Source organism: Lacerta agilis, chromosome 7 (assembly GCF_009819535.1).
Source record: "Lacerta agilis isolate rLacAgi1 chromosome 7, rLacAgi1.pri, whole genome shotgun sequence".
Lineage (NCBI taxonomy): Eukaryota > Metazoa > Chordata > Lepidosauria > Squamata > Lacertidae > Lacerta > Lacerta agilis.
In genome coordinates this window covers 1,281,761-1,299,345 of record NC_046318.1, presented here as the reverse complement: position 1 = coordinate 1,299,345, position 17,585 = coordinate 1,281,761, and the positions used below count along the sequence as shown (strand labels likewise).

At 44.8% G+C, this 17,585-nt stretch overlaps 1 protein-coding gene across 1 annotated transcript; it reads right to left on the bottom strand.

Moving 5' to 3' along the window:
• Nucleotides 1-12,106: 12,106 nt before the first annotated feature.
• FOXA2 (forkhead box A2) lies at nucleotides 12,107-15,579 on the bottom strand. Its single transcript, XM_033154113.1, has 2 exons — nucleotides 15,384-15,579; nucleotides 12,107-13,526 (listed from the first exon to the last, which is right to left on the bottom strand). Exons 1-2 carry the CDS (start codon nucleotides 15,468-15,470, stop codon nucleotides 12,237-12,239), a joined length of 1,377 nt encoding a protein of 458 aa, XP_033010004.1. The 5' UTR covers nucleotides 15,471-15,579; the 3' UTR covers nucleotides 12,107-12,236.
• Nucleotides 15,580-17,585: the final 2,006 nt, after the last annotated feature.

Sequence of the window (17,585 nt, the reverse complement as noted above, 5' to 3'; positions counted from 1 at the left end):
GTTGGTCATCACCTCACTGGAAATAATCTGTTCAACCAGGCCTTCGGCTGATTAACACTATATGGTTTTTTAAAATGTGTTTGTGGGTGGGGGTGTTTATTTGTTTTTGTTTGTTTTATTGTGTATTTTGTATTTTCATGTTGTATTTTCATGTTGTGAACTGCCCTGTGATCTTTGGAAGCAGAAGAGTATACAAATTTGATAAATGATGATGATGATGATGATGATGTCAATTAAAACAAGTAGCGGCAGATATATGTATATTGTTCCGTCTGCATTGCAAGGTGAAAGGAAACAACTATCACAGGTTATTATTGGTCTATTTATGCCAGGGCAGCTCATAACAATTTAGGGAGGTTAGGGCAAATGAAAATTTGACTCCACACAAGTTAAAAAGTGATGGGGGTGGAAATCTGTAAGTTGCTTGATTCTGTATGTTGGAGATGTACACTACAGCAACCTGAATCCACATTTGGTGGTACTGCAAAAGTGTAAGCAGGCTTCAGATTGGAGTAAAACCAGTGGGACTTACTTGCATTGGCATTTTCTATAAGAGGGTCCTAATCCTGCCCAGGCTAAGAGCAGATTTTATACATAGCCGACTTGAACACCAGCCGCTGGCGTGTGTCGACTGGCACCACAGTAGAGGTACATTTCCAGGGGTTAGAAAAGTTAAATTTGTGGTGTTTGGTTTGCAGAGAGGTTCGCAAATATGTCCTCCCCACTTTCTGACGAAGAAGACGATTGTTTCCAAACGACGATCTCTTTAAATTCCATGAGAATTACTTCCAAGTCCTGGGAAGGAGACGCTTTTTCTGAAATAGTTCTATGCACCAAGGCTACGTTTACTACTGTTCGTTCTCTCGTGGGCGCCACACATCACTGTCTCGTCCCAAAGTCGAGCTATGATTGGCATGGGGAAATCTGACGCCCACACATTTGTCAGGGAAGGATTTCACCTGCAAGTGAGTGTTGTATATGAAACAACCTTTAGCGAGAACGCAGTTGGATGTTGATCTTTCAGAATGCACTCCGGAGGAAGTTGGAAGGATGCTATTGAGCTCTCATTTGCCTCCCATCAATTTATTCGTGTAGCAACTGACCCCCTGTGAAATGAGTTTCCGGATCCTAAACATATCCAGTTTAAAAGCCACATGTTCTGTTTATACATCCCACTTTAACCAACCACCTTTAGACTCCCAGCCTTATAATTACCTACCTGGAAGACCCACTGAACTCAATGGGATTTGACATATAGAGGATTGGAATGCAAACGTTCAGCAGAACTGGATTGTGTGAAGGGCTCTCTTTAATGAATTTACGCGGTGCCTTAAGCCTAATTACTCGGAGGACGACTCATTTCCGTTAAAAACTGAAATTCTATGCAAGTTTCTTCTGATGGCGTTCAGACTAACTTCTGAACAAACATGCAGAGGGCAGGATGGGCTACAACCCTAGTAAGACTTTCTGGTAATGAACTCCACGAATGGGGTCGGGCTGCTCTGTGGGAAGGGGATCAACGTGCCAATTGTGTATTAAAATAGCACCGTGTCCTAAATCATATTTATTCATGTGAAGAAAGTTTCACCAAATTCAGGAGAGGGGTTTTTCTTTCTCTCTCTCTTAAAATAAGGTTGCAACTCTAAAGACCGCAGGGACTAAGGCTTCAAAAACCTCACCTACTGATCTGGGAGCAAGTCTCACTGATTTAAAGGACACTTATTTGTAGACGATGATATTTAGTGGCGCTCTCTTTGAGTACCTGTGCTTAGAACCTTTGTTCATCTGAACTCCATTCAGGGAGCATTGGAAGAAGTTCTCAGCTCGGTTCACGCAAGCGCTTGCCTGAATGCATGTAATGGAATCTTTGAGGTGGTAAGAAAGAGTTGGTGTGGTCCGAGTGGAGGCCACAGTCCGCACATGCAAGTCGTCACATGATGAACGGAATCAAAGCCAATCCTGAAGTTCACTTCTAAGTAGACGTCTGAGTAAAGGTTTCCGTACCCTCCGTGCATCCATCCATTAGGCTGCCCGATTTTGCATTTTCCTCCTATTGTTCGAGCTCCGAGTGAAATGTCTCAGAACATCAGTCTCGCGCCCTACAGATGTGGCAGAGGCAGTGCACAGTTGCTAGCAAAAGAAAGAAAGAAAGAACCCCCCCAACCAATACGTGTTGATTCGGTAGCGAATTGCCTGACGTTCGGTGGACCTTACTCCCAGGTAAGTGCTCATATCCGAGCAACCTGAGGTAGGGATGAGGACCTCCCCTCTCACTTCTGCCCTGAATTCCTTGAATTCCTTAAGTGGCAACTTGTGATGTTAGCATAATACTGACCTACCTTGCCAGGCTGGTGTGAGGATTCCAAGACAGAGTACAGTATTATGTGAAATGCTTTAGAAACTCTAAAGTGCTGCTAGAGGGCTGGGGTTAAACTACTGAGTTATGCGCCAGCCGCGGTTTCTTCAGTTTGGGGTCCGGAGTGTGAGTGCGTTGGACGACAGCCTAGGAGCCCTCGGGGAGAATCCTCACTCAGCCATGAAGCTCCCTGGGTGACCTTGGGCCAGCTCAGCCTAACCTGCCTCACAGGGTTGTTGTATGGATAAAAGGAGGGGGGAGCCATGGTCACCGCCTTGAGCTCCTTGGAGGACAAGGCGGCATACGAATGTAGTAAGTAATAATAAGTAAGAAACGAAGTTCCATTTGACTTCCGTTGGCCAGGTAATCTTCTCTATCTGAGTCTAGTTGCAAACCTGGGCATTCAACCGAGGTTAGTTCCCATGGGACTGACAATGAACCCTACACCTGCATCTTGGGAAGGATGCCCCGCTCATTCCAATTGGATCGATTCCCCATCAAGTGAGCCTTCGCTGGAAGCCTTCCCCCTCCTAACCAGGCTCAGTGCTGCGTCTTAGAGATCCTGCTCTCGAAAGGCCAACACAAAAACCCCCTTCCTAGGCTAGGGGGTAACTAGCATCAAATGTCTTCCTTCCGGATAAGCATGCTGAGCAATGGCGCTGCAGCACGGCTAGAGGTGCGGCACAGCACGTAGCGCGCGTACTCAGAAGTAAGTCCTCCGCAATTCAATAGGTCTTACTTACTTCCAAGGAAGCATCATAAGATATTCAAAAACCATTGAAGACCTTACTCCTGAGTAAAATATGCATAAGGCGACGCAGTTCAGTTTCACTGAAAATCAATGAAATTCTTACAATACTCCGAAGTGAAACTTACCGTTTTCAACTGTTTTCAGGATCGGTGTGAAAGGGAAGCATATAGCTGGCTGCTTTTGAAGAACTGGCTCGAGGTCCACCACCGTCCACCACAGGAGTAGGCGAGAGTGCTTGTAGTCAGTCGAGAAAATCCACTATGCCGACTGAGTTTCATTTGGACTCGGTCGTAACTCCCCTTCCCCTTCTGACCAGCTCCTGCCATAGGCAAGGCCTCTCGTGTGTATGTGTGTTGTCACTGTTGCGTGTGTGTTGTGCGCAGATGATTTCTGCATGAGCGAGATGGGGACTGATTGGAATCCCATCCACTCATCCCTGTTCTCCCGTTGCTAAGAGTCTCCAAAGAAGGAGCCCCGAAGTTTATCCAAAGACGACTCAGAGGAAGAAGGCAGGCAGGCCTTCTCGGTGAATACGGCTCTGGAGGGCCGACAGAAGAGGAGGAATATAGGAGCATCGAGCTTTCAAACAACTTCCGAATTGCCCAGCATTAGGTTAAAGCCGTCCCTCTTGCTAACTGCGTTTCAAGCAAGCTAGAACACAAATCTTTAAAGAAAAGAAAAAGAAGCTAGAATTCGAATCCATCTAACCAATTTGTTTTAAAAGTCCCGAAACTCTTAACGCAACCGGGTGTCCGTTTTGGTTTCCACCAGGCACTTGGGGCTTCAAGCGCTTTCTCTTTTCCGGGATCGAGGAAAAGTTTGACGAAAAAGCCGAAGTAAACTTCAATATTAGAACATTGTCTCCAGAGAGTGGGAAGGACTTTGATATTGTTGGTAAATGTTTATTCTAAATTTGATGTATATCTGCTATATACCCTAAAGTTCTCTACAGAGTGAGGGAAGGAAAACTGCTATTGTTACTGCTAATGTTACTGTTAGTATCAATTGTATCAATCGTAAATCTGGTCTATACTTGTTACATATCTTAAAATTTAAGTCTTGAATGTTTTGAAAGTTTAGAAAACAAGAATAAGGGTGTAGCAGTTTTCAGCAATTACAAAGGAGGGAGGAGGATTGAGGGGAGAAAAGAGAGAGAAAAGTAAAATAAGAAGCCACCTAGTGGAGAAGAAAGATACTGCGAAGTAAAACTCAATTACTAAAAAGTAACAAAAGAAGGGGCAGGTATGGCTTCTAAAGGACCAAAAACAGGAACCGGGACTCCAGGGGATAGAAGATCATCAAAGGCAGACATAGAAGGAGAAGGAGAACTAGCAAAAATTCTGGCAGAAATAAGAGAAATTAGGAGGGAGGTAAAAGAGGTTAAAGAAACAGTGAAGGAAAGCGAAAAAAATACTGGAGAAAAATTGGCCGACTTAGCAGCAGACCTCTCTGGGCAAATGAAGGAATTAAATAACAAAGTCCATGCTGTAGAAGAACAACAAAAACGTGTTCAAAAAGAAATAAAAGAAAATAAAAAAGAAAGGGAAAAAATGAAAGGACAGATAGAGGAAATTACTAAAATACAGGAAACTACATTGGATAGTCTTGCTTTTCTGGAAATGAACCAAAAAGCTTTGAACTTAAAGTTCCGTGGGATTCCAGAAAAAGATGGGGAGGACATTAGAAGCAAATTAATTATTGAATTGGCAAAGTTGCTTGAGGTAAAGGAGGAGGATATAGAATATGGCATAACAAATGTGTTTAGAATAAGACCACCACCCCAATTAAACAGACCAAAAAGGAACTATCCAGGAGACTGTCTTGCAACCTTCACATCTATGGATATGAAAAATACAATATTAAAGAAGGCTAGAGAGGGGAAATTAATTATAGATGAGAAGCCAATTATTGTATTTAGGGACATTCCGAATCGCTTTTTGAAAAAACGCAATGGGTATAAAGAGCTCACCAAAAACCTGAGCGCTGAGAAAGTAAAATTCCGTTGGGAATATCCTGAAGGTATATCATTCTATTACAAAGAAAAGAAACACAAAATAAAAACTGAATTGGAACTTAAAAAATTTGGAAGAAGATATAAGGAATTACGTAAAGGGGATGAAGAGGGGCAAGAAGATGATGGTGAGATATCTGAGGAAGAACAAGAACAAAAAGATACAGAAAGTTAAATAAGTACTGTAAATAAAAATATTTAAATAAACAGAAATAATGACTTTAAAACTTATATCTTGGAATATAAATGGCATGAACGATAAGGCAAAGAGAAATAGGGTGGTACATTTAATAAATAAACAGAAAGCAGACATAATATGTCTGCAAGAGACGCACATTATTAAGAAACATAACAGGGTCTTAAAGAATACTAGACTAGGAAATGAATTTATTACGTCTGACGTACATAAAAAAAGGGGAGTTGTATTATATATTAAAAACAAATATATTGCCCAACAGAAATTTAAAGATAATGAAGGAAGGATAATAGGAGTTGAAGTACAGATAGAAGGACAAAAATTTTTGATAGTAGGGATATATGCCCCGAATGAAAAAAAAGCAGAATTTTATGAAAAATTAAATAAGATTCTGATGGAATATGTGGACTATAAGATGATATTGATGGGAGACCTAAATGGGGTCCCTTCAATAGAAATGGACAGGTCAGGCAAGAAACAAAAATCATACTCAGGGAAACTACCCAAAGTTTTTGAAAATACAATGGATCAGCATGGAATGGTGGATATATGGAGGTTTAAATACCCAACGGTGAAACAATTTACATTCTACTCGGAGCCAAATCAGAGTTGGAGTAGAATCGACCAGATCTGGCTATCTAAAGAATTAACAACCAAAGTTCGAAAGACGGAAATACTGCCAAAAACCATATCAGATCACAATGCACTAACACTGGAACTAAACCTTCAAAGATCGAGCCAACGTAGATGGAGATTAAACGACAATATTTTAGATAACAATGAGATCCTAGAAAGATCCAGACAATATTTGAATACTTACTTTGAATTAAACTTAAATAAAGGAACAGACTTAAATACGGTCTGGGACGCTAGTAAGGCTGTCATGAGGGGGCTCTTCATACAACAAAACTCTATACTGAAAAGGAAGAGGGAAAAAACTAAGGAGGATATACTATTAAAGATAAAGGAAGTAGAAAAACAAATGATAAATAAACCGACAGATTCAAAACTAAGACAAACATACAGACTATTACAAATTCAAATAAATGCCTTGATAAACCAGGAAGTGGAGTGGAGAATAAGGTTATTAAAACAGAAAAACTTCGAAACACTAAACAAGACAGGCAAATTGCTGTCATGGCAATTAAAGAAAAGACAAGTTCAAAATACTATAAATAAATTAGTAGATAACAATATTACTTTGGACAAACCAAAAGAGATAAGAAATATGTTTCTTAAATACTATAAAGAACTTTACAAGGCACCAAAAGAATGTAGCGAGAAAATGAGGAGATACCTGCAACAACATAAACTAAAAATGCTGAGTAAGGAAGAGATAGACCTACTAGAGAACCAGATCACAGAGGAAGAAATCATTGAGGCAATAAAACAGGGGAAAAATGACAAAGCTCCAGGCCCAGATGGCATTACAATAAAATATTATAAAAAACTAACACAGCAGTTGGTCCCACCCCTGAGGGAGGTAATGAACAATATAATGGAAAAAGGAAGACTACCTAGAACATGGGAGGAGGCCCATATAACATTGATTCCAAAGCCAGACTCAGACCTTACCAACGTCAAAAATTTTCGGCCGATATCGTTATTAAACGCTGATTATAAGTTATTCACAACTATCTTGGCCCAAAGATTAAAAAGGATTTTGGTACACCATATACATTCGGATCAAGCAGGCTTCCTTCCAGGGCGTCAGGTAAAGAATAATATACGAATGATGCTAAACATTATTGATTATTTAGACTTAAGAATAAACAAACAGGCTGCGATAATTTTTTTGGATGCCGAGAAAGCGTTCGACAACCTGTCTTGGAACTTTATGAAAATGAATCTTGAGGAGTTAGGATTAGGCATAAAATTCAGAAAATGTATTGAGGCCATATACAAAGAACAGAAAGCACGGCTGATTATAAATAATGAGTTAACGGAAAATTTTGATATAACCAAAGGAACAAGACAGGGTTGTCCGATCTCACCTCTTTTGTTTATACTAACATTGGAAGTATTACTACAAAAAATCAGAACATCAGATAAAATAAAAGGAATAAGGTATGGATCGAAAGAATATAAAGTCAAGGCTTTCGCTGATGACATTGTTATTACAATCGAAGATCCACATATATTAATTGGCGAAACATTAAAAATTATTGAAGAATTTGGCACATTGGCAGGTTTAAAGATTAATAAAAGTAAGACTAAAATGATGGTAAAAAATTTAAATGGAAAACAATTGGAACAGCTTCAAAAAGAAACAACAATTGAGGTAGTTAAAAAGATCAAATATCTAGGCATCTGGCTTACCACTAAAAACGTTAACCTGTTTAAAAACAATTACGAACTACTCTGGAAGGAAATCTGCAAAGATCTTGATACATGGGGAAGATTGAAACTATCATTCCTGGGGAGGATTGCGGCCATTAAAATGTCGATATTACCAAAGATATTATTCTTGTATCAAAATATCCCCATTATCACGAATTTGAAATATTTTAAAGAATGGCAGAAGATTATTGCTAAATTTGTTTGGCAAGGTAAAAAGCCGAGGATAGCATATAGGCTATTGACGGATAAAACAACAAGAGGTGGGTTCTCCTTACCAGATCTAAAAATATACTATGAGGCGGCGTGTATTGACTGGCTAGGAGAATGGTTTAGATTGAACAACACGGATTTATTAGACCTGGAGGGAATAGAAAATAGATTCGGGTGGCACGCCTACCTTTGGTATAATAAAGTGGACGTACATAAAGGTTTCCTAAATCACACCATTAGGAAACCACTATATCAAGTCTGGAGGAGATATAAAGATTGGTTCGAAAAAAAGACTCCAGGGTGGGTGTCGCCACAAGAAGCGTTTACAATAAAAAGACCTAATATGGAGGCCAGCTGGCTAACGTATAGAGAACTTCTATGTATGGAAAATAACAAGGTAAATATAAGACCATATGAAGAACTAAACAAGAAGCTAACGGGCTGGCTGGAATACCATCAATTAAACAGTATATTCATAAAAGATAACAAACTCCAGGGTTTTAATCAAGAAAAATCATGGCTAGAAAAGGTGGTTGTTCAAAATAGTTCTAAAATGCTGTCCAAGATTTACGATTATCTTCTGGAATGGAATTTAAAAGACGAAGAGATAAAGTGTGTAATGATAAGATGGGCAATTGACGTTGGTCATAATATTGAATTTGATAAATGGGTAAGACTCTGGAACAGCGGAATTAAATTTACAGCATGTACATCACTTAAAGAAAATTTGTATAAAATGATGTACCGCTGGCACCTCACTCCAGTTAGATTATCGAAATTATATAGAACTGGAAGTAGAAGGTGCTGGAAGTGTGAGGTGAAAGACGGGGAGTACTTTCACTTATGGTGGTCATGCGAGATTGTAAAAAAATATTGGCAAGACATATATAACGAGTTAAAAAAAATACTCAAGTATACTTTTATAAAGATACCGGAGGCATTCCTTCTAGGAATGGTGGGGTCAGAGATAAAGAAAAGTGATCAAAAGTTTTTCTTATATGCGACCACAGGGGCGAGACTTCTAATAGCGCAGGTCTGGAAGGAAAAAACCGTACCAACTGTGCAGCAATGGCAACAGAAAGTCACAGAATACATGGAAATCGCAAAAATTTCAATGAGAGTCAGACAGCAGGGGGAAGAAACATTTAGAAACGAATGGGGAAAATTTATGGATTATCTGGATAAGGTGTGTAAGACTTAAAGAAAGACGTACAACTCTTGGCGAGGATTATTATTATGGTAAAAATGTATATTTAAAAACATAAGGAAAGACTTAAGTTTGGAATAAGAGTACAAGAATAAGTAGAAACATGACATCCAAATGTTCAGTATAAATCTTTTTATTTAATTGGTCAAATTGGAGTAAGAAGAATTGATGTGCGATATATTGATATTTGAGTTAGAGAAGACATAAGAAGGAGGAAGGGAAGGGACTAAAACCCTCAACTGTAAATGCAAAAAATGATTTAATTTCTTGGTGTTTTTTTTTTTTTTTTTTTAAGCGTGGGATATATTTGTATATGCATTACTTTGTACTATCTCAATTGCTTGGAAAAAGAGGAAAACTAATAAAAATTACCTGCAAAAAAAAAAAAAAAAAAAAAGCGCTTTCTCTGATGCAGAGAAAGGTTCTCGCAAGCCACACTCATTTCATTATGAAAGGCAAGAGTAGCCTCAGTGGGTGATAGTCAACGTTCGTCATACTCAGAGTAGACCCATTGAAACCAATGGTTTCTGTTCTTCAAGACGCCACCTCCCGCGTGGAGTATGATAATGCGGAGTTAATAGCAGTTGTACTACAGGATTGCGATATTGGCTGCGATTGTGTGGAACGCCAGGCTGAATATGAGGTACAGTCGAAGATGAAGCACTTTTAAGGCCGGAGATGAATGAGAGAGATGTGCGGTTAACAGTATAAGTGAAATCAATGAGACATAAAAATACTTTGGCTGGATACTGTGCTATTATTTAAATGGCTCCACTATTAGCATGATGCCCAGATGTCGAGAATACCCCTTTTTACCGAGGTTGCAATCCTAGCCATGGACCGGAGTCAGCGGGGATGTCTAGGCAAGTATAATTCGTGGGAGCCTGCCCGATTGCAAACGTGTAAGGTAACCGATGGGCTTTCCTATCAAGTAATGTTCACAGGATCAAATAAACAAAGCAAAGTCAAGTAGGCAAAGCAATAATGTACATTCATACATAGAATAGGCAGCAGCTATATATAGGCCTCGACTGAGAGCCTAACAACCCAATCACAGAATCATAGCATTGTAGAGTTGGAAGGGGCCACGTCATAGCTGTCAACTTTTCCCTTTTCTTGCGAGGAATCCTATTCGGAATAAGGGAATTTCCCTTTTTTTAAAAACAAAATAAAAAATTCTTTCCAGTAGCACCTTAGAGACCAACTAAGTTTGTTCTTGGTATGAGCTTTCCTGTGCATGCACACTTCTTCAGGTACACTGAAAAACAGTGAGGTTGATGGACTTCCATTTCATGCGGCTCAATGTGGTGCCTTCTATAGTTCCAGTTACAGGTGGGTAGCCTTGTTGGTCTGCCATAGTACTGGAAAGAATTTTTTATTTTGTTTTGACTATGGCAGACCAACACGGCTACCTTCCCTTTTTTTAAAAAAAGGGAAAAGTTGACAGCTATGGACCACGTGGGTCATCTAGTCCAACCCCTTGCAATGCTGAAGTAGCGTATTTTTTTGTCCAACCTCTGCCGACAAGGAAGTCCCTATTGAGTTCAGTCCGACTTGTCCTAGGACTTCCATGGGCTGCAGCTCAGGGAGTTGGCATACTTTAGGCTTTACTGATCTATTTTGATTTTTGCTAGTTTCCCAAGATCTACCAACCAGATTCTAGTTCCTAAAGGCATACTGTGAGAATGAAAGGCCAAGGTGCCTCTGAGCCCATTCTGAGCCCAGGAGTTATTCTGCAGTATCGGAACTGAGCTGAGCTCACAGTCCTTTCACACAACCCCAAAACATCCCCAACCCCCTTCGTTCCAGCAGTTTACTTTGGCCGAGGGGGGGAAGTAATTTTGCTAAACAGTTGGGAGTCTGAAACCAAACTGCTTGCGGATCTAGTGCATAGATTCAGCTGTCTTTACTTGATAATAAAGTGTATACTTGGGAGTAAAGTTGCAGTCTTATTCACAGTTTAGACGTGGAATGGTAAGCGTGCCAACAAGATCTGATGATGTATGAAACATGATACTCCAGTTCATATATGCATTTTAAATATGCATGTTATTCATACAGGCCATCTTTTTTGGGGGGGGCCTACTCTAAGCACAGTAAGCTCATTGGCAAGCAATATCAAGAGCTAAAATTAGTTCATTATCATTCCCGCATCTCTTTGCATTATGCTAGAAAATAACAGGTATTATTGTTTAAGTTAAGAAAAGGGGGGAAATTTCCAACAGCAATTTAATATATGGTTTGTGAGAATTTGGTCGGTCATTACCAGAATACACATCTATAAACCATAAATAAAGCGTACAAAAACGATAAATTAATTCGATCGGAGTCGTTTACTCTCCCGGTAACATCAAAACTTCCTGTGTCAAATTACAATCTAAAGTCCATTTTTGGGTACCCCCCCTTCCCCGAGTTCACAACGCTACAGTCTTTTTGATCCTTAGTTTTGAAATCTAACACCGGTTCACACACACGCTTATTTCTGTGTCACTTTCACACCCAAAAATATATATATTTATAACTCCCCGCAACAAACAAAATAAAGAAACAGACAAGGAGTCTCCTAAAAGGAAACTTCCAACTCAAACAAAATTTAAATCGGTGTCTGAAGAAAAGTGACGGGTGGTCCGGAGCCGGAGCCCGCGGAAGTGGATGTTTTCCACGCCCCACGGTTGTTGGAGATCAATCCTGTTTTCCCGACGCCGGCAAGAAAAGAGTAGAAGAAAAAGGAGCTTTAAATTACACAACAGCAAACGTCGATTAAATATTACGGGAGCCTTTTTCTAAACTAGGAGCGGGGCGCGAAGTCCAGGATTCTTTGCCAAAATGGTGCGCGGGAGAGGTGGGGTCAGTGCGCTCCTCATAGAAAGCTGTCTTTTTCTTTTAAAAAATAGGGCTAGAGAATCTTTAGTTGATATAAAGGCGCCGGAGCTCCCAAGTAGTGGGTGGAGGCCGCCGGATTGTTTTAGTCCGATGGGCTTTGGATATGGATTGGGATCAGGAGGCGACGCCATGGGCTTTGGGCACCGACCGTTTGGATTCTTTCCAAAGTCTACATCGTATCTCAAATCTCCTCCTGCCCAGAGAAGTCTCGGGTTTGTCCTGGGGAAGGAAAGAGGGCATTGGAGCTTAGGGGGTGGGCAGAGCGGAAGGGTGGGGTGCCCTTTAGGAAGAGTTCATGATGGGCCTGGAGTAGACCCCTTGGTAATAGGAGGCGTCTCCGGCCAAGGGCGAGGCCTCCAGGGCGCTTTTGTTCGTGACGGAGCCCATGGCCAGGCTGCCGGGCACCGGCGAGCCGTAGCTGCTGTAGTGCATCACCTGCTCGTAGGCTTTGAGGTCCATTTTGTGGTGCGGGTGGTGCGGGTGGTGCGGGTGGGGGTGGTGCTGGTGCGGGTGGTGCGGGTGGTGGGGGTGCTGCTGCTGCTGCTGCTCTGTGGAGGACATCAGGTTGGTGATGGAGAAGGGGTGGTTGAAGGCGTAATGGTGCTCCGCCTTGAGGTGCGCCTCGTGGGAGAGCCCCGCGTGGGCGTGATGCTGCGCCAGCAGGTGCTGCTGCTGCTGCTGCGCCGGCGACGGGGCGGGCTCCGGGTGGCCCTTCAGGTCGGCCAGGGCGCGCTTGTGCTCGTGGCAAGGGGAGGCGCTGGGGTGCGGCGATTCCGGAGCCCCGTTGGGCAGGTCGCGTTCCGGCGGCGCCTGCGAGGCCGCCTTCTTGCCTTGCGACGGGGCTCCCCCCGACGAGGCAGGCGAGCCGCCCTGATTCTGCTGCTGCTGCTGCTGCTGTTTGGAGCCCGGCGGCTTGTCGCACTTGAAGCGCTTCTGGCGCCGCAGGTAGCAGCCGTTCTCGAACATGTTGCCCGAGTCCGGGTGCAGAGTCCAGAAGGAGCCTTTGCCCGGCTTGTCCGGCGAGCGCGGCACCTTCAGGAAGCAGTCGTTGAAGGAGAGAGAGTGGCGTATGGAGTTCTGCCAGCGCTGCTGGTTCTGCCGGTAGAAAGGGAACAGGTCCATGATCCACTGGTAGATCTCGCTCAGCGTCAGCATCTTGTTGGGCGACTGCTGGATGGCCATGGTGATGAGGGAGATGTACGAGTAAGGCGGCTTGGCATGCGTGTAGCTCCGGCGATAGCTCTTGGCGTCGCGGGAGCGGCCCAGGCCCGCCGCTTGCCCGTACGCGCCGCTGCCGCCGGCCCCGACAGGACTCAGCGCCGAGTAAGCGCCCAGCGCGCCCCCCATCGAGCCGGCCTGCGCGCCCAGCGGGCTCAGGCTGGGGCTCAGGTGCGCCGCCATGCTGGCCATGGCCCCCGCGCCCGGAGAGAGGTTCATGCCCGCCGGGCCGGCCGCGTAAGACATGCCCATGGAGCCGCCGGACGCCACCGTCGTCATATTGCCCGCCGTGCCCATGGCTGGCATACTCATGTAGCTGTTCATGCCCAGCCCCGCGTTCATGGTGGAGTAACCCTGCAAAGGCGACAAGAGCGGGGAGCCCAGCGGTTAGTGGAGGTGGCCCACGGGTCGTCCCACCCGAGACCCCCAACTCCCTGGCCACGGGATCGTGGGCAACCCAGCCCTCAGCCCCAACCACCACGTATTTCAAGGGAGCTTTCTTCGGTGGAACGGTCTCCTTCGGAGTCTGTGTGATATAAAGCTGGAAGGTGAAAGTACCCAGCGCCCCAGTGAACATGGGGCCTGGTCAAGGCACTCTTGGGCCCCTTGAATTTATATGGAAGGCTAGAGCAAGTGCTTAAATCTGGGGGGGGGGGCAGTTAAATTGATATCGGTCAGATTTACATCCGAGTAAATACGGGAGAGGATCGGCTTGTAAATCTCGCCAAACACAATTTAAAAGGGGGCAGGGGAGCGCCTAATTTTGAGTCGATCGTGTCTATGGTTAGGATAGGGGTCCAAGCATTGCAAACTTGGGTCCCAAATGCGCTAAGCTGATACAGGTCCCAGTGAAATCGATGACATACAAACAACAACAACAACAACAACAACAACAACAACAACACCTGTTAGGATCTGGACCTTAATCCCACAGGAGAAATTCGACCAGTCTTGTCATAACAGTATTCCTGCAGCCTCATTTTTAAAATTCCTGTTGGCTTTAATGAACCTTTGCCCAAGTAAAGTGTTTCTTATTGCGATGGAAGAAAAGGAGGACCCAGATGGGTGTTTAAAATATTTCCTTACTCGTTGGCTGGGGAATTGTTCGTGTTAAAACCCAAATGCTAATGCAAATCTACCAGAAAGCAAGCCCGCTCTCTACCGCACACACTTTTCCGGGTCTAACCGTGCAATCCTATGCATGCTTACTCAGAAGTAACCCCACTGTGTTTCGCGGGACTCACTCCCAGCTAAGCGCGCAGAGGATTAGAGCCTCAGACCCCCATTTCTGACTCCCCCGATGCCTTTCGGTTTCCAATCCGAAGCGATTCTCTTGGGTTTCAATGCAATTTACTTCCCAAGTCACTTGTGTTATAGTTGCTTAACCCAATAGAAGCCGGATCAATCAAAACGACTCCATAGAATTTGTGTTTGGTTTCGGTAGCATTCGATTTCAACCCGAATTTCTCATACACTGTCTAGGGAGCATCCGTCGTGATCTCCCGACAACTATATTTCTCTACTGCGGGGGAGGATTGTATCGAAATCACTCGAGGGTCAACCCTAGGCAGAATTAAACGCCATGGAAATCGGCGTGGGGGCTCTGTTCAAAATCCAAGGGTAAAAATGGGACTGACATCTGACTGCTCCAGGAGGGAACCTGAAATGTGATTTGACTCAAGGAAGGAAAAGATCTCCGTTGTCAAGACCCGGCCGTTTCCTGGGGCAAAAGAAGGAGGCACGCAACTTGGAGAGCGACAGGAGCTTGTGCGTAAAGCTTTGCTCCTCTCGTTCGAGAAAGAATTCTTATCCGGCTTTGGGTTTCATTTGCCCCCAGACTCCGAGCCCTCCCAGGGCGAGATTTAGAGCAATAAATGCGCCCCCTCTTCCCCTGGTTCCTTATAGCTCCCCCCTCAAACGCCCTTCCCCCCCCCAACCTCTCTCTGCCAAACACAACTTTGTTAGGATAGCGCGGCTAGGCATGGCAAAGGATTTGGAGGCTTCGCAAGTCAATATTTGATCACAAAGTTAATATTATCTCAAGGCTAACACAGTGTTGTATAAAAAGAGGGCGAGAGGGAGAGAGAGAGAGAGAGAGTCCTGTTTTTTAGCGGAAGGAGGAGGCTTGGGGATTGGGTGGGGGACCCACACACAAACAGAGAGAGCGAGAGAGACACCCACCCACGCAAACAGACAGAAGTTGCCATTTACCTCCGGCTCGCCGTAGTAGTTGCTCCACTCCGTGTGCTCGTGTCCTTCCATTTTCACGACTCCTAGCATACTGGAAGCGGAGTGCATGGCAGTTTAAAATTTAACAGCCACAACAAGCGACGACAGAGGGAGAGAGAGCAATCCAAAAAAGGGGGGGGGAGAAAAGGAAAACACCCTCCTCGGTAGCCCTCCCTCCTTCTCCTTGCCTCGTTCCCTCTCTCCCCCTCTCCCCCTCCCTCCTTTCTCCCTCCCTCTTTCCTTCCTTCCTTCCTTCCCTCCCTCCCTCCTTCTTCCCCCTCCCTCTATGTGTGTGATGAGGGGAGGGGGAGGGTGGGCCCGCTTTGCGTGGGGTTTGTCCCTGCTCGCTATTGCTGCTGCCGTTGCCGCTGCTACTACTACTGCTTGGGTGGGTTTCGCCGAGAAGAGTTGCCCGGAGGCGAAGGCGAAGGCGAGGAGGAGGAGGAGGGTGGAAGGAGGAGGAGGAAACGAAGTGGTGCAGTGACGTGGGTGCCGGAGTGATATAGCAGCCAGAGGCCAGGCTAGCCTCCAATCCCCAGATCCTAGGCAGGCGATTTGAATAATCAGCTCCCACCTAGGGCTCTCCTTGCCAAGACGCCGGCTGCTGCCCTTGAGCACCCGTGGGTGCAACCTGGGGGGAGGCTTTTTTGCCTCCTGTTCTGGGGCTAAAATCACCTTCTTATGCTATACCCTGGTCATGAATCTGGAAGGACGACCTCCCGGTTTCCTACCCACTTGGATAGTTCCAATGCTCTAGTTCACCCACCCGCGCGCCTCCAGGCTGTGCGGCTGAGGAATGACCTTTGGGGTTTTAACATTTCTACTGTTGCTTTTATGTTTTGCGGTTGAGGGGGCTGTCCCTATATATTATGGGATTTTATGTTACGATCGTCATCAACAACCACAACAAGCAACTTCCTCCAAGCAACTTGAGAGGTTGGATAGAAATGCTTTAAATGTATGTATGCATACAATAAAGTCAAACCAGGCACACGGTTCGTGGATTACTATGGGGATTTAGACGCATGCTTAAGGTTGCGCAGTCCTCTGCACACTTAGTAGGTGGTCCTATTGGAATGTATAGGATTTCGCTAAACAACTATCCCGTTGAAATCAATAGGACTGAAAAGTGCATGCCTTAGACTGGATCGCACCATAGGTAGAGAAAAGAAATAAAGTTGATACTTTAACCTTGGTCTGTTTTTTTCAGAAGGTAACTAAGGAAAACTCCGGCAGCCACAGTCCATACTTTCGACATCGGTTGAAATGCTTGGATTTCAAAAATTCTAGAGGAACTAGGCTGATAGTAATCACACAGGCCTAGCCATAATAATTCCCATCCACTTCCCAAACTATTCGCTTGGCTTAAATGGCGGGACGGGGGGGGGGGGTAGTAAGGAAGGCATTTCATTTTCCCAGTTCTAACTCTGCTAAAGATTTCAGTAGAAGATTGATTGGTTCGGTGACAGCTAAAATGGAACCTCTGCGCTCAGGAGCAGTATATCTTTGAGTACCTACTGCTCCGGACAACCAACAGGAAATGGCGTCAGAAACAGAACGCGGCCCTTTGGTGCGATGCAGCAAAGCAGTTCTCCCGCGACCCCTTGTTGTTGCCCTTGCGCTCCTGGCGATCCGGAAGGACCTCGCGCCCTGGGCATCCACCGCCGCCCCCGACCTGCCTTGAGCCTGCCAGAGCAGGCGGCCAGCAGGAGCTTGCCAGGTGTACCCGGCACAGGGTGACCCCCCCCCCCCATCGCCAACATTTCGTAACTAAAACAAACCGCCTCGAAGTCACCCAGCTAGGCTAGTGCGAAATGTTCCAGGCGAACCGCTGAAGAAAGGCTGGCAGGGACTCGGCCGGCCAACCGCACTGAGCGCCCAGGACGCCTTGGCAGCGAGCGCGAGCGCAGGAGCCGGCGCGGACCAAGAAGGGAACACGCATCTGAAGAACTGTGCATGCACACGAAAGCTCATACCAAGAACAAACTTAGTTGGTCTCTAAGGTGCTACTGGAACGATTTTTATTTTTTATTTTTTGGAAGAAGGGAACAGATAGGCGACCCCAGAGCAAAGGGCTTCAACGGGTTGAGGGAACCATCTTTGTGAGCCGGCAGGTCGGCCTCATGGAGACCTTAGCCGGGCGATGTTCAAGGGGCCCTAGGCTCCAGATCGCCACAGTCAACT

Coding starts and splice junctions, on each gene's coding strand:
- FOXA2 (XM_033154113.1), bottom strand. CDS start 15,470: ATGCACTCCGCTTCCAGTATGCTAGGAGTCGTGAAAATGGAAGGACAC. Junction 13,527..15,383: donor ACTACTACGGCGAGCCGGAG/GTAAATGGCAAC, acceptor TCGCCTTTGCAG/GGTTACTCCACCATGAACGC.